The sequence below is a fragment of the Dama dama genome, chromosome 20 (genome assembly GCF_033118175.1).
Source record: "Dama dama isolate Ldn47 chromosome 20, ASM3311817v1, whole genome shotgun sequence".
In the NCBI taxonomy this organism is placed as follows: Eukaryota; Metazoa; Chordata; class Mammalia; order Artiodactyla; family Cervidae; genus Dama; species Dama dama.
In genome coordinates, this window is record NC_083700.1 from 102,416,823 (window position 1) to 102,433,621 (window position 16,799).

General features: G+C 38.9%; 1 protein-coding gene across 1 annotated transcript in view; it reads right to left on the minus strand.

The window, feature by feature from the left end:
• SMAP2 (small ArfGAP2) overlaps positions 1-16,799 on the minus strand; it is a 46,514-nt gene that overhangs the window by 8,799 nt on the left and 20,916 nt on the right. The window contains exons 2-5 of the mRNA XM_061122278.1: positions 6,660-6,793; positions 5,308-5,393; positions 4,209-4,287; positions 706-792 (exon numbers count right to left, since the gene is read on the minus strand). Coding sequence (XP_060978261.1) covers positions 706-792; positions 4,209-4,287; positions 5,308-5,393; positions 6,660-6,793 — 386 coding nt within the window. The remainder of the gene's footprint in view (positions 1-705; positions 793-4,208; positions 4,288-5,307; positions 5,394-6,659; positions 6,794-16,799) is intronic.

Consider the following 16,799-nt stretch of genomic DNA (forward strand, 5'->3'; position numbering starts at 1 on the left):
ACAATACGATTCAGAATGATGCTAAAAGACTCTCGAAGGAAAACAGTAAAACGTCTTCTTTCCCAAGATTCCAAACTCCTTTGTTAAGAGTTGTGACCCAGGGATTGAACCCTTGTCTCTTACATCTCCTACACTGGCAGGCAGGTTCTTTACCATTAGCACCACCCGGGAAGCCCCATCTTAGAGTATCTACTACCACAGCCATAAGGTGTCCAGTGGGAAAAGAAAGGTGCCTACTTCATTATGACAGAGCGAGAATACAAGAAGGGATGGTTTAAAATGAATTAGTATGGCCTGGCTTCTGGGCTGTTCTTAACAGCAACAGGAAAATGAGGTACTGAAGGCCTAAGGAGAGAAGGACTAATGTGGCATCTGCTCAGAAGGTGTCACAGAGCCTTGGCATTCTGCCATGAAACGTGCCTCTTGCTCAGAGGGGACAGGTGCCGTCCCCAAGCTCCCATCTGGACTTCAAAGGCAGTGTGACAGAGCAGATCAGGCAGCAACAAGGCGATGGGAAAGCAGCAGAAATGGCAGTGGGTGATCTAATCTGAACGTGGCCCTCTTTTAGGCCCAGGTGCAATGGTGCAATGTGCTTGCTCTCAACTAGCCCTCCCCCTCCCCACCCCTCCCCTCCCATCTCCTCCCCTCCACACATGTCAACACACCCTAACCCATCCACACAGCACACATACTTCCCCCACTTACCATTTTCACTTTCTCAAAAACAACAGGTTCCATTTTTTTCTCTGGAGCTGGTTCGCTCCCTCTTTTCCACTTGTTATCTTTTTCTTTCTATGATGATTTAAAAAAACAAGACAAAGAACAGGCCCCACGGTGACTAACAGTTCAACAAATTATAATCCTAAATGTCTCAAAAGGACACACAAATCCCTACTGAATCTGATGCATCAGTCTGACGGACTGTGGGAGGGTCTTCTGTGGGGTATGAGCACTGGCCTCTTCCACTCTGGCCTCAAGGCTGTAGAGAGGCCTTCAAATTTCTTAAGTACCTCCCTCCTTGTTCTGTCTAATCCATGTATGACTGTTAGTGTGAAGACCAGGTTATCTATAGAGGTTAAAACATTTCACCGCTTTGCTGTCCCTTTTGGACCCAAGTTTAACTTGCTCATCTTGGTACAGTAGTGAAAAATGTTCATCTTACTTGACATATAGGCTTCAACCAAAGGTTCTCTCCCTTACAAATATGAGCCGTGTGAAGTGTTTCCGTATATATAAAATGTGAGTAATAAGAGCTGCGAACTAATCCCACAGGGCTATCACCTGGATCAAAAGAACAACAGAACATAAATGTAATTTGTTATATATTAAAGGATATTGTATAAATACAATGATTAAAGTTTGAAGTCCCCCATCTGCCTCTTCTAGCCAGAGGGTTTTGTTGTTTAGTCACTCAGTCGTGTCTGACTCTGTGACCCCATGGACTGTAGCACGCCAGGCTACCCTGTCCTTCACTATCTCCCACAGTTTGCTCAAACTCATGCCCACTGAGTCAATGATGCCATCCAACCATCTCATCCTCTGTCACCCCCTTCTCCTGCCCTCACTAATCTTATTTGTAAAATGCAGCACAACTGGAGCTGAAGCTCCAATACTTTGGCCACCTGACACGAACAGCTGACTCATTGGAAAAGACCCTGATGCTGGGAAAAACTGTAGGCAAAAGGAGAAGTGGGTGGCAGAGGATGAGATGGCATCACCAATTCAAAGGACATGAACCTGGGTAAACTCCGGGAGATGGTGAAGGACAGGGAGGCCTGGCATGCTGCAGCCCATGGGGTCACAAAGAGTTGGACACCACTTAGCAACTGAACAACAAACACATGAAAAATGGTCAGCCCTGATAATGATCAAAAAATGAAATTTAAAATGTACTTTTGGGCAGAATTCCCTGGCAGTCCAGTGGTTAGGACTCTGAACTTTTAATGCTAAGAGTCCAGGTTTGATCTCTGGTTGGAGAAATAGGATTTCAAGCCACGAGGCATGGCCAAAAAAAAAACCATTTTGGGGAGGAGAAAAAAATCTTAATAGTACTATCTAATATTGGTAGGGATGGAGTAAAACTACTCTACTCATCCAATGCTGAGAAGACAGTATAAAACAGTACAACTTCTAAAAAATAAACTGGCAAAAGTACAAAGAGACAAATATTGAAACCCTTTGAGCAATATTGTATCTTGTAATGTACCTTAAGAAAAATAATCCAAAACATGGAAAAAGTTACATATGCCAAGAAGTTCATTCCAGAATAACATATCTGAAGAAAAACTTAACCTTTATGCCACAGAGGGGAATAGTAAAATAAACTGTGATCTAGCTACTCACTGAACAAGAGGCAATGATTACAAGTTGTGAAAAGTAACAAGTAAACAGGTGACAGGTAAAAACATGATGTGCTAAGTTAAAGGAAAACAGGAGACATTCTATCCAACTATGTTACAATTATGCCTCCCAAAAGTAACTACACAGGGGAAAATGGGGGAAACACACTGATGACAGTCATTATGAAGTTAAGAGTAGGCACAGATTTTCTACTTTAACGTTCATATTTTCTGTAAAGTGATATTATAATCATGAAGAACACATGCAGCTATGCTTGTTGCATACATAGTGTATCACTTTAATACAGAACACTTTATTTCTCAAAATTAAAAACATCTTATCTGTCCATTTAAAAAGAATACTCTTCAACAAAGCCAGTTTCTTTTAGATTTGATATTAAATGCCTTCACTTAGCAAATATTAATTCTTGGCATATAAATCTTCACTAAGACATTTTTTAAAAGTCTAAATACATCAAATAAAAAGCTTTGAAATAGCTCTTTGGCACACAGGAAACATTTCCTTTCTAAGTGAAAACATTTAGTGAGTAAAACAGGCTGCTTTCATGGGTATGGTACAACAGCAACGTAACTATGAATGAATACCATCTATCTCCATACAGCAACTCTTTCCTCTTCTCCTGCCTTCTGAATTACCTCAGATACCTTTTTCTTTTTTTTAACCTTGTCTGATTTCATATGTTCTGGTACAAAAAACAGAGCTAAGCAGACAGACTACAGTTTTCTACAAAGGAAAGAAAATGTCTGCTTCTTTTAGTTTCAAACTCTTCTTGATGGTGCCATCAAGAATGCACGCTGGGTTAAGTCTTTCTTGGAAGAGATACGACACATCCCTTTTCTGGATGACTATGACGTAAGAGTCCTTCATACAAAGCTGAGAAGGAATTATCATTACCTAACTACATGTATTACCCTGCACTTACTTGCCCACATTGAAATCAACTACTGGTTAGTGCCCCTTTTCACACAAGATCAAAAGATCAGTCTTGAGCTAATTCCAATTAGTTTGACTTTATCTGGAAGGGCTTAGAGCCCTGTGTAAATGTAATGATTTCACTGGCTAGTATATCTTCCGTTAAAATAAATAACAGATAGAGGACAGATGATAGGTATATAGGTCTTTTGCTAGAACTTGAGAATCCCATATTCTCCATACTTCCTTAGCTAGAGAAACAGTCGATTATTTCAAAGCAAATTTATTACAGTCTTGTCAAAGGCATTTTGAAGGTTTAAGTTAGTCATATTTATTGGTTCCCCTCTAGCTGTCATTAGGCATATTTTCTTCTTCCAGAAACCATGTTATATTTCCTCCTGTACACTGTATTTCAGATTCTAACCACATGTCTAGGATGCAGAGTGTATTTGGCAACTGGGAGTCTCCTAAAACTCCTCTCAAGAACAAGCATTCCATTGGCGGTCAGTCCACTGACACAATGGAAATAAATATATGCTGGTCAAATTTGAGGAAACTCTGGTGATATAATTACACCAATTTTGATGACTTCATTTACAGAAAAAAAATGCACACACACGTATATATGCACACAGATACTATTCTATTTGATCTGGTATGCCCAACATATCCATATAAAGAAATAATTTGGAACTGGGAATCACTGACAGCTAAATTCAGATCACGGTAAAGAATTCACTGATGGTTGGTCCATCCCTGAGGCAAAAGTTTGCTCCATGATATCTCATGGTCTTGATTCAATAGCTGGCTTTATTCTACAATTTTTGTTTTTATGGTCTAAGAGTATTTTGGTAGCTATTCTTCAAATTCTCCCCAGACCTAATTAATAAGCAAATTATTTATTATGAACAAAACTTGAAGGATTTACAACCAACCCTAAAGGCATTGATGTCCAGACTTCGGTCCATGTATTTCTTCTTCTCATATTTATCTCGAATAAATCCCTCGACCGCACTGCAAGAAGCTTATTAAGGACAAAGCAAACAAATCTTTCTCACAGAATGACTATAAAAGGTCAATTGGTATCCCATGAGCATTGTTCTCCTATCTTCCTTCTGCCTGGTTTCCCCATGTGGTTCCTGTCTTCTTCTGGCCTATCCCTAACCAAAACCTTAAAATGCCTCCTTCATGGCTACTGCAGGGAATCACCATTTCCTACGATCTTCCTTCAGAGTAATGACAGCAGAAATGGGGTCACTCTTCATTTTGACATCAGTGGAGCCTGTGGCTGTTCTACTGAGAGGATATAGGTAAAGCAGTCAGTTATCTATTTTAAAGTCCTTACGTCAACAGGACTGAAATAGACATCTGAGTGCCCCTTAAAAAAAATATACGGGACTCCCGTGCCCCACTGCCAGATTCTGATCTGGGGTCCTCTGCAGGGCTCCAAATCTACATTTAGTACGTTCCCCCCGTAGTCACCCAAATCAAACTCTAACAAGATGGTCTACAAGCCATATTTTGAGAAGCACTGACTTCAGGGAGTTCGGTTTTATGAGCTGGGTGCTATCTCCATTTGAGGGGCTGGGGGAAGAAAGTTATGGACTAACTGGTCAGTAAGTTAATTCTTTCAGGTAGGGCATAAAAAGGCATTAAAAATTAGTGGCAGTTTTGCTGAATCCACATAGCACAATAAACCATTCTTTTTATCAAACAATAGTTTCAGAGATCCAAAGACTATTGGAGATGTCACTCTATGGAAGAATTCACAGTGAACCACAGCAGTCTTAATTTCTGGCTGCATCGCCCCTGTGTGACACCACCATTCTGACATTAGAGAGTACACGTGGGCTTTCTATATGTCTTGGTTGCAGGAGAGAGGAAAAGCCAGACTTCAACTCATCCACATATAAAGATGGCCCAGTCAGATCATGGGTCCTGAGTCTTCTGTAACTCCCCCAAGACACTACCACCACCACCACCACCACTACCAATAAAACCATTCAGCCTTCAAAGTTGTTCCAAAAAAGATACTGGTCTATTTGAGGTCGCCGAAAGGTCTCAGGCAGGTAGGCTTCATAAAGTCGGTTTGCCTTTCCATTCCCCATCTCTTGCATGCACTGCAATCAAAGAGATGTGGAAACAAGGAATGTCACATTAGGGAAGAACTGAAAAACTTCTTACCCAACTGCATCATTTTACAACTGAAGAACCAACGGAGGGAGTGGCAGAATCGAGATATAAACTTGTGTATTCTGATTTCCAATCCATGATTCTCTCTGCTCTGCTCCCAACCATTTCCTTCCACAGCTGTCTTTCCTGCCACTCTGTCTGCTTTTATTGAAAGATGTGTCTAACAAGATATATTTGATTCAATAGTAATTTAAGATCCCATTTGAAAGTCCAAGACAGAGCTGCCAATCCAAATGCCTACTTGGCAGTCAATAATCAGTGCCTAATCAGGCAGGCAGTAATTAGGAACAACTACAATTCTGAGTTTATAGTAGTAATTAACCTATCCACTGTATTACCAACAAATATGTTTCTCATTAGGCTTTTGAAAGACTCCTTAACATTTGTGAGAGATAAATTCCAAGATTTTCAAACATCTTCAAATTCTCAACTATCTCCATGGCATGTAATTTCCTCCATAAGATACAGTCAAGTATAACTGAAAAATATAACTAATCTTTTAGTCCTTCAGTGAATCTATAAAGATAACCTAAAGTAACTTCTAAAGCCATTTTCTGTCAAGAATAACCTCTTATTTACAACATCAACTTTAGCAACTGGTTTTCTTTGGAGCCAGGAGATTTCCCCCAAACAACAACAACAACTAAAATATATATCTATATCTATATATATATCTGTAAATTACTTTAAGAAGTTTCAATGTAGGAAGAGAACAAAAAACAGGGAAGCCACATCAAGTTGCAGCTCTCCAGCCAGGCTGGATTCACTAACTTAAGTGTCTCACACTCAGCCCACCAACCTAACGGCAAGCAGGATTCATATATGCATTTCTGCAATAAAAAACATTAAAGTATAGGTTTGGACTTTTTTTTTAAGTGAGTATCTAAAATTACAAACATTAGATCTGAAAATGCCAAGGGCCTTAGAAAATAATACAAAGATCCTCCTTCATGTCTTCATGGATCCATGGGGTCCTAGTCCATAGAGCATTTGTGTTTTGAAGGAGGTAAAATATAAGTGGAATAACTTGTGTCTTAAATATAAAGATAAAAATTTTTTAACATGGCGTTAGTGTTGAGTACTTAAACTTCCCTCCATCTTCACCTTTGTGCCCAGTTTGACTGAAATTCATCTGGAACTACTTTCGCATGAAGTATGGGAGCGGTTGACTCACTCCTGGGTTGTGTAAGTACCTGGATCTGTTCTTGAGTCCACTGGTCGAGGTTAACCGATTTTACCCTGGATATGTGCACCCCGAGATTCCTGTGGATTCCAGCACATCGAATGCAGATGAACACACCGATGTTCCAGGAGGCCCATCGTGGCCCTGTGGAGGTCAGGAGCAGGGAAATAAAGTAAAAATTAAAACAACATTCAAGACCCAAACCAGAATTATTTAGGTTATCAGATAACATTTCAGTTAGAATATAAGTGAGAGAATTGTTACCACGATCACCTTTTAGATTTTTTAAAATTTTGTTTTTATTTTTTTGGCTGCGCTGTGAGGCTTGCAGGATTTTAGTTCCCTGAACAGGGATTGAACCCCAGGCCTAGCAGGGAAAACTCTGAGTCCTAACCACTGGACTGCCAGGGAATTCCTACAATCACCTTTTATTGGTCATTGTTTTGTTTATTTTTCCAATAAACAAAATGAGCCTTTTTAAAAAAGGTTTAAAGTTTTTAAGTGTATAATATGAAAAAAAAAATAAGTGTATAATATGATGGTCTTTAGTATATTCACACAGTTATGTACCATCACCACTATCTAATTCCAAAATGTCTTCATCATCCCCAAGAAGAAATCTCAAGCCCAGTAGTAGGCACTCCCCATTTCCTCCAAACTTCCCCCCATCCCAGCCCCTGGCAACCACAAATCTACTTTTTCTTTCTATAGACTTGCCAATTCTGGACATTTCATAGAAATAGAATTATATAACATGTGGGCATTTGTGGATGGAACAATAGCTTTTTTTAGAGTCTCATAAAGGTTGAACTGCAAATATTATAATATTGTTACTTATGTTTTTAAAAACCCCAGGAGAACAGTGGCAGGTCATGTCACATTCTATTTAATATGTTTCATGAACAGCCCTCCCTCAAGAAACTTTTCAAGGGTGGTGAGACCTGGATTCAGTTTTCCTACTAGGAAAAAAGATACAGACATGCCCTGCCAGCTCAAGGCTAAGCCTGAAATTTAAAACTGTTTATCCTCCTCTCCCCACCAGGACTATAAAATATGCATCCAGATTCACTTAATAGGATCCTTTTCCCTAGAGCTAATGTCCCTACTTTACCCAACTACAGCATTCTCTAGATTCAAAATTATCATATAATAAAGATGCTCATAGCAATTAAAAAAAATCTCAGACATGTATTTTAATAAAAGTCTGTTACATAATCTCTCATCCCCTGCCAACTTTGCTCACCCTAATAATCATTCTGGAGAAATTTCAAACTCCTCTTCATAATTTTTATACAGAGTAAAAGCGACTTACTTTTATATGACATCTGCCAAAGATTTACTGAAAAATCACTAATATTTCTTTTGCCCCCACTCCAGTATGCAGAAATTCACCACATAAAAGAAGCATGATGTCAAGAGCTAGAGATTGTGAAAAACAAGTGAAAAGACACTAACTGGTTTTCTACAGAGATAAATAGGAAGGACCTGCATTTGGAACAAAAAAGGACACAAGGTTTTGGTTCTGCTGAACACAGACAATAGTGTGGTTAGTCTGAGGGTTTTGACAAAAGTTGGTTTTTTTTAATCGAAGGATAATTGCTTTATGGAATTTTATTGTTTTCTGTCAGACCTCAACATGAATCAGCCACAGGTATACATATAGTCCCCCCTTTTGAACCTGCCTCCCATCTCCCGCCCCATCCCGCCCCTCTAAATTGATACAGAGTCCCTGTTTGTTTGAGTTTCCTGAGCCAGACAGCAATTCCTGTTGGCCATCTATTTTACATATGGTAATGTAAGTTTCTATGTTACTCTTTCCTTACATTTCAGCCTCTCCTCCCTTCTCCCCATGTCCATAAGTCTATTCTCTATTTCTATTTCTCCACTGCTGCCCTGTAAATAAATTCTTCAGTACCATTTTTCTAGATTCCTTGACAGAAGTTTTAGTGAAGGAATGCTGGAGTCATATGGAAGAAGATTATTCTTAGAAATTTGAATCTGCAGCTATTACAAATAAAAAGGTAATTTCTAGATAAAGATATCACTCAGCTACTATGGTTAAAAACTGCAAATACAGAAGGCTCAAGTCCTCCTTATAACCACCAGGTGGTGTTCTCTGCCTGAAATTTTATCCCAATACCCTCTTACTGCTATAATCTTGATACACTCAGGTTTATCTTCTAAAAAGACCTTCAGTTCCTTCAAATCCCCAGATTTGCACAGTAGATCTGCCATGTAACTAACAAGCACACAAATGATCCAGACACTTCTTTCAGTCGCAGTGAGTTACATAAACACAAAGTGGAAAACCTATATAGATGGAAATGAGATTCCTTAGGGTGCTGTGGGTCTATTTCGGGTTACAGCTTTTATAAAGGAACTCAAGATAAAATCGAAATTATACAGGATTAAAAGTGGGACCAAAAGTTAATATTTCATGTCTCTTTACCATTTTCCCTTTGCTCTAGATTCTAGAACTCAGGATAAGATAGTTAAATTGTGCTTGTTTGCTACAAAATCACAAGCCAAAAATACGAATTAAAAGTTAGCTGTGAAGTGTTACGCTATTTGCTTCCTGACCCTAAGTCTGAGAAGGTGATTCCCAAACATCAAAGCCACTGTCACAACTGCGGAATTTCTCCAGATCGCATTCCAGAGTATAAAGTCTCTGAGGAATACAGGACTAAATCCTGATATCCTGGAGCTGCTAACAAGGCCTCAGTATAGAAACACAGGCAATAATATTTTCACAAAAAGTCAAAGGAGAGCCTCCTCTGCCCCACTCCCACATCTCTCCTACGACCTTCTCCCTGTGAAATACGGGCTGTTCCATCTCGGACACTCAGCTTCCTTTAGTTTTATGCTGCTTGATTTATTAAGCTGTAACTTTATGCTCCAGAAAGGATTCCAAAATTAAAGAAAAGGAAAACACAGGAGAGACAGTTAGTTATATGGCTGAAAATATGGGGAAACGGGGTTGTTACTGAAAGCATAATCTTTGCAGCCAGGAAAAAACTGAGGTTTGAAGGTCAGCTTCAATAACAATTAGCTGTGTGACCTTCAGAGAGACACTGAAACCTCCTAAGCCTCAGTTTCCTCATCTTCAAAATATGTACAGTAATATTCACCTTACAGTGCTGAGACTATTGAGGGATAATAATAAAAGAGAGCAACATTAAAGAACATGGTACAAAGTGAGATTTCTGGAACCCACTTCCCATTCATCTACTTTCATCAATAAGGGCATGTTAACGCACTCATATGTATATATCAACACCATGCAAGACCATAGAACGCTCTTGTTAGACAGAAATGTGAGTTCCAGTCCTAAAACATCAGAACCAGAATCAACTGACTGAACAGCAGAAAGAAGAGATTTTCCCTCTATACAATTTCAAAGTCTTCTAGAAAACATGAAATTTTAAGCAGTTTTCTAAATCTCCCCCCAAATATTCCTTGAAATGTCCTCCCTAAACCTCCACCTGTTGCCCTTTTCTGTTATACACCCACACTCTGCCTTTGTGTCCACACATGCCTCCAATACACACACAAAGGAAGACGAAAAGCTGACAACTATTTGATGTGTCTGGATTACACAGTACCCTGTATTGCTGCTACAAGGCCAACCTCCTGGAATATGGCATTACAGGCAAAGATAATCCAGTTGTTCCATACACACTGGTCATGGCAACCAAGGAGAAAATATACAAAAGATGCCATTTTGAAGTTGAAAATAGAAAGAGACTCTGAGAGGCAATATTCTGAACTGTTTTGAAACCAAAGAGGATAGATAGTGACATAAACTGGTAGCGATTAGCACAACATGAGGACAAAGTCATGGCTAAGTGAACATATTCAACAGGGGCCTATGAGCGGGCTCAGGAAGCATTAAGCAATATTAAAATTAACAAATAATCACTCTGCAATAAGGGATCAGTAAAAATGAAGAAAGTATTTGGATTTGGCAAATCTGTCAAGAAATCGGCTCTAATAAGTACCAACCCAGTATCAGGGAAATCTGGGCTTGCCCTAACTATTTGCACGCCTTCTAACAAGTATCTGGAGGGTTTATTTCTCCATTTGTAAAATGGAAAGCATGAGTAAATCCAATCTACATTCAACTACTGGATGGCTTCTGCATAACCGAGTTAACTACTGATGCTTGGCTGCAAATTTTCCTTGCTAAAATTTCCCTCATCACAAGAGCTGCTGGGCCTATAAGTGTTCTGTCTGGGCTTGAGAAATCAGCAGAGACAAAAGAACTAGACTTACAGATAGCTTGAAGTCACTTTTATAATAATTATAACTCATGAATCTCTAACTTGTAGAGTTCCAAAAAATAAATGTTGAGGCGAAAAAAAAAAAAAAAAAAAAAACCTGCTAAATCGATGGTTACCCATAATTAGAACTGCCAGCATCTTGGAGCTGTTGAGAAGCTCTTCAACAGGAAGGGTCCAGGAAGGGAGAGAAACTCTCTTCCATCTTCCATTCAAGCCCTGTTGAATCTACCTTGGAAACTTTCCCAGAAACTATCCATTTCTACCTAGACCTTCTCCTATCTCACCCATAAGCATTCAATCTCTCTTTTTTAATGGCATAAGATTTTTTTCTTGTTGGAGCTTTTAAAAAGTTTTTATTGAAAAATAATTGATTTACAATGTTGTGTTAAGCATTTATTCTTTTAATATTATTTATTGAGTAGATGGTAAAGAATCCGCCTGCAATGCAGGAAACCTGGCTTTGATTCCTGGGTTGAGAAGATCCCCTGGAGAAGGGAACTGCTACCCACTCCAGTATTCTTGCCTGGAGAATTCCATGGGCAGAAGAGCCTGGCGGGCTCAGTCCATAGGGTCACAAAGAGTTGGACATGACTAAGCGACTTTCATTTTTCACCTTTTATGTGCCAAATACTCTGCCTGCTGGGTACCAGGAATACAAAGGCAGAGACAGTGAAGATGAGAATCTCTAACTCAAAGAGCTCATAGACTAGTAACTCCAGGCTCCCACTAGGAAAATCTCTCTAAAACACAGAACTGTACAAATCAGGCCCCAAATATAAACTTTTCACATAGTCTCAAACATAGAGGTGAAAATATAAATTGGTGCGAGTTTTCTGAATGGTGTATTCCAAACTGAACTCTCAATCTCTTGCCACAAAATCTTCTGTCTCCATTCTTCTCCATCTTGATCTGTTCATCTCCATCTCACCTCCATTCAATCAAATGCAGCAGTCAAAAATTCATACCTCATTTATACCTCTCTCCTTCAACCACCATCTCTATAGCATCACCAAGACCAAGTCTCTCTCAAATTGGTGTGTCTCCTCTCCATCTGCAACACTATTTTTCTAATACAAACCCACCAGATCTCTTGGACTAGTGCAATAACCTCCTAATGAATGTCTCTCCACTTTTACATTCCTCTCTCCTCCAAACCAAACCAAAAACTATTCTCTGTGAAACAGTCAGCTTGAACTCCTTTTTTTTTTTTTTTAAAATTTTAATGTGGTTGATTTACAACGTTGTGTTAGTTTCAGGTACAGAGTAAAATGAATCTGTTATATATATACACATATAGCTACTATTTTTTAGATTCTTTTCCCATATGCCAGATTAAGCTCTTAAAGAAGCAAAAGTGACCCTGTCACTCAGTTGCTTAAAACCTTTCTCGGGAAGGCTTCTATCATGGTTGGATTAAAGTACAAAATCCTTAACAGGTCTCCAAGGACTCATATGATCTGGCCCAGCTTTTCAGTTCCAGTCACACCAGTCTTCTTTCATTTCCTCAAAACACCAATTTGTTCCTTACTTAGGGCTTTTGGCCTTTGTACAAGTCACTCCCACTGCCTAAAAAGCTCTTTCCCCAAGCACCATCCATTTCTGAGAGCCTGGTCAACGCCCATATATCATGAAGGTCTCAGCTGAAAAGTTTCCTCCTCAAAAGAGCTTTTCCTCAGTCCCTCAACTTAAACCAGATTATATTCTCATTTCCATCTTTTCTTCTAGTTTTTACATTTCATTATGGAAAATTTCAAACAAGCTGAGTGTAATTAACCAGCAGCTTCAGCAATTATCAACCCCTGGCCAATCTTATTTTAAATATACTTCCACATGCTCAAGTCCCAACCTTGGAATATTTTGAAGCAAACCCCAAATATCATACCATTCTATCTATATATACTTTGGTATATATCTCTAGAAATAAGGACTTTTTAAAGGTTATAAACTTTCACTTACCCTTATTTTTTTCTAAGTTGTATCATATTTAATCATATATTTATTTGTGTGATTGCTGAACATGTCTTTTCCACTAAACTATAAGCGCCACAAGAGCAGACCGATCTGTGCTGTTCATTGTCACATTTCCAGCACATAACACAGTTGCTAGCACATAACAGGGAGGCAAAATTTGTTTAAAAATTAATTAGAAGTAAGTAAATCCTTTGAACCCTCCTTTTCCACCCTTGTAAGAATTCATCAGGGAAATAATAGGTCAAATACACAAAGAAATACATTAAGAATGTTCTTAAAATATTCATGTTCTAACAAAAAATATCAACAGATTACATAAAAGAACTATGATATCACTATAAAATTAAGGGGAAATTTTGTAGCTCTTTATTTAATAAAGAAACATGTACAAGTTATAGTAATTATATAAAATCTGATTTTCTTTTTCCTTTAGCCATGGACTTTATTGTTTGAATATTTGCAGCTATTATTCTATACACAAATTTTAATTTCTTACCAAACTATATATTCCATATTTCTAGGTCACTTCACTCTCCATTTTATGCCACATTTCCATCAAGAGCTATTTCCCCAAATCACAGTCTGCCTGATTGTGTGTTGTTGTTTACTTGATAAGTTGTGTCTGACTCTCTGTGATGCCATGGACTATAGCCTGCCAGGCTACTCTGTCCATGAGATTTCCCAGGCAAGAACAGAACACTGGAGTGATAAAATCTGATTTTAAACAGTAGACACAGAACAAATCAACCCATTTTTAAGGATGTGAATAAATGTATATGTATGTACAGAAGAAAATGTCTACAAGAATATATGTAAAATATTAGAAGCTATTTAATATTTCTGGGTAGTGGGATTGTGAAATATTTGTTTTCCTATTTTTTTATACATTCTCTGACTTATTTGCAAGGAACTTGTATTACTTTTGTAATGAGAAAAAACAGTACAGGTATTTTAAAAACAAAATAACACAGTCATCTATGACTCCTTAGTGGCTGCAAGATAAGTTGAAACACCTTAGCATGACAGTAAGGCCCTTTAAGAGACTGTGCTTCATGCAGGATGCGCAAGTCATCACTCTGAAATATGTCATGACTCACGCCTCTCTTTGACTACACCTTGTTCCTACCTGGAACGGCTTTCTCCCCTATTCCCCGCTGGACAAACTCCAAAGTCTAGTCCAGTGGCACCTTTTTCTGCGAGGCCATCAAGGGAATAAATCTTGACCTTCACTATGGCTGCATGCTTTGCTCTTCCCAAACTGAATATCTTATTACAGTTGGTTGCTTACAAGACTCTCTTGCCCTAAATAGACTATCAGCTCTGGAAGGCAACAACCTCATTTCTTCATCATTTATCCCAAACATCTAGCACAGCGCTTGCAAGCAGTACATGCAAAATGTACTTCCTTTGGTAAATGAAGTCACCAATTAGCAAGATAAAAAGCATACCATTTTTTCCTGTTTTGCAAAATGAAGGGAAAAGTTTTCAAACACCTGCAAGGCCAAGATATTACACAGGAAAGGGATTAGGTTACTTTGATGGGGCTCCAAAGGCAGCACTATTACCAATGAGTAGAAGTTGATTTTGGCACACTCTGGGGAAGAATTTCCTAACTCATAATTAAGGTTGTGTGAAAGCAAATGCAGCATATCCGGAAATAGTGGAATACCAATAAGAGTAAGTGTTCAAGAAGAGGCTGGATGATCAACTCTCAGGGAGATAGAGAAATGATTCCTGTGCAGTGGGTAGGGTAAGCCATTAACTATAATGGTTCTCCTGCTACTACAGTTCTACTGGCTGATCCTTTCCTGCTGGAAATTCAGTGGTTCTGAAAGTGTAACGTGAGCTAACATACAAAGATGTCTTGATGAATCTAAAAATATGAGATCAAATTCAGTTCATGAAACCTATGACTGGCACTGAAATGTGATAGACACATAAGGAAGAACCTCCATCAACATGTTCTGGTCTGAAAAACAGACCTCAGTTTCTCTTGGGCTTGGCCTGTCATTAACCGCAACATGAAACTGGGGTCAAAGTGAAGAGGAGGCCATACTTGTCTTAAGAACAATTCTAATGCTAGTTATCTCAGTTCCATTCATTATATCCCTTCAACCCCTGATTTACTACAAAGAAGAATAAACATAAACACCAGAGGCATCTTGGAGAAATTACATAGGGCTACTCAGGAGGTATGTTTACCAGCCTATTTCTATCTACCCAAAAGAGAATTCACCTACTTCCCTATTCCAAAATAACAATAAACAGTTACTTTGAACTTCTGTAAGCACAAACATTTTAAGGAACCATGAGGCCAAAACAAGAGCTTACTCAATCAACCACTGCTCTCAGATTGCTCTGCAAGAGAAGTCAGTCCCTTTCCACCTGGTCCATCTTGCAAAAATGTTATTTCCTTCTGTCAAAAAGAGACACTGTCCACATTCACATTTTTGAAAAAAGAAGTTAGAGGCTTTTTAAATGTTTGAGACAAAACAAATTGAAAGATTTCTGAGACTGATTAGAGAATAAAGGTAAATACTATACCAAGGAATTGAAAATTGGAAAATCAGAGGTGGAAAGAACATTAGAAGTCATTGAGTCTAGGGACTTCTCTGGTGATCCAGTGGCTAAGACTCTGTGCTCCCAACCGGGGTGGGGGTGGGGGCAGAGTTTGATCTCTGGTTAGGGAACTAGATCTCACATGCCTCAAGTATGACCCAGAACTGCCAAATAAATAAATAAATAATTTCTTAAAAAAAAAAAAAAAGGAAGAAAAAGTCACTGAGTCTAAACTTCTCATTAGTTACTGAGATCCTTCAATCTGGTTCCTCCCTGAATGGAAGGCCATTTTACTGCTGGACGGCACTGAATGTTAGTGATGTCTTCTTTATACTGCACCCCATTAATTTGCCTTCTTATCACTTTTACCTCCTGGTGCTGCTTCTATACTCCTCCCATATTTATATAAAATAACAATAAATGTGAGATAAAGACAGAGGTTTGGAGATTCTAGAGAGAGCAGCTATTCTACACTCAACCAAAATACAAGCCAGTTGAACCAACTTAATCCAGGAGGTCAACAAACGATAGGGCAGACGACGCAAACAAACTGCTATGACATCCGTGGAAATGAAGCAAAGCAACACTATCCTCCCACCAGGTAACCAGAAAAAGTGAGTGAAGTAGAACACTGCTGAGCAATCGCTGATGAAATAAGGAGTCAATCTACATCTAAACCCATTTCAGTAGTTAACTTAAAATGGTCTTTCTCTAAAGACATTAAAGCTTGCAACACTAGGAAGTCAACAGGGAAGCAGACTGGGGACTAGTGGGAAAAAAGGAGACATTCTTCATCTTTCTCTTGTTGTTAAGCAGAGCTTGCTTAGAGACAAAACACCAGCCTTGACTTTGCTCTGGAGGCGGGGTGGTGATACAGAAAGTTAAATATAACTGAAAAAGAGCCTACAGAAAGGAGTAAGTCTAAAACAATAAAAACAGTCAAAGGGCCAGAGCTAAAACAAGGCACCTGTCTACAGCTGGGTGCAGCAACTTTCTCAGCTTCTTCACACACTGGCTATCCATCTTCTTTAAAGCCTAGGAAAACCAGTCCTTGCTGTGAACTAGTCCAGTAACATGCTTGTACATATCTCATGTTATTTAGCTAGCCACAAAGCTATGGCCTAAAAGATGGTAACTGTATCTCTAAAATTCATTAAACTACTCTGAAAAGACTGAAGGAAGGGCAGTTAACTTTCAGTAAATTTAGCTTATTTGCCTTATTTTATTATTAGAGAAGGCAATGGCACCCCACTCCAGTACTCTTGCCTGGAAAATCCCATGGACGGAGGAGCCTGGTAGGCTGCAGTCCATGGGGTCGCGAAGAGTCGGACACAACTGAG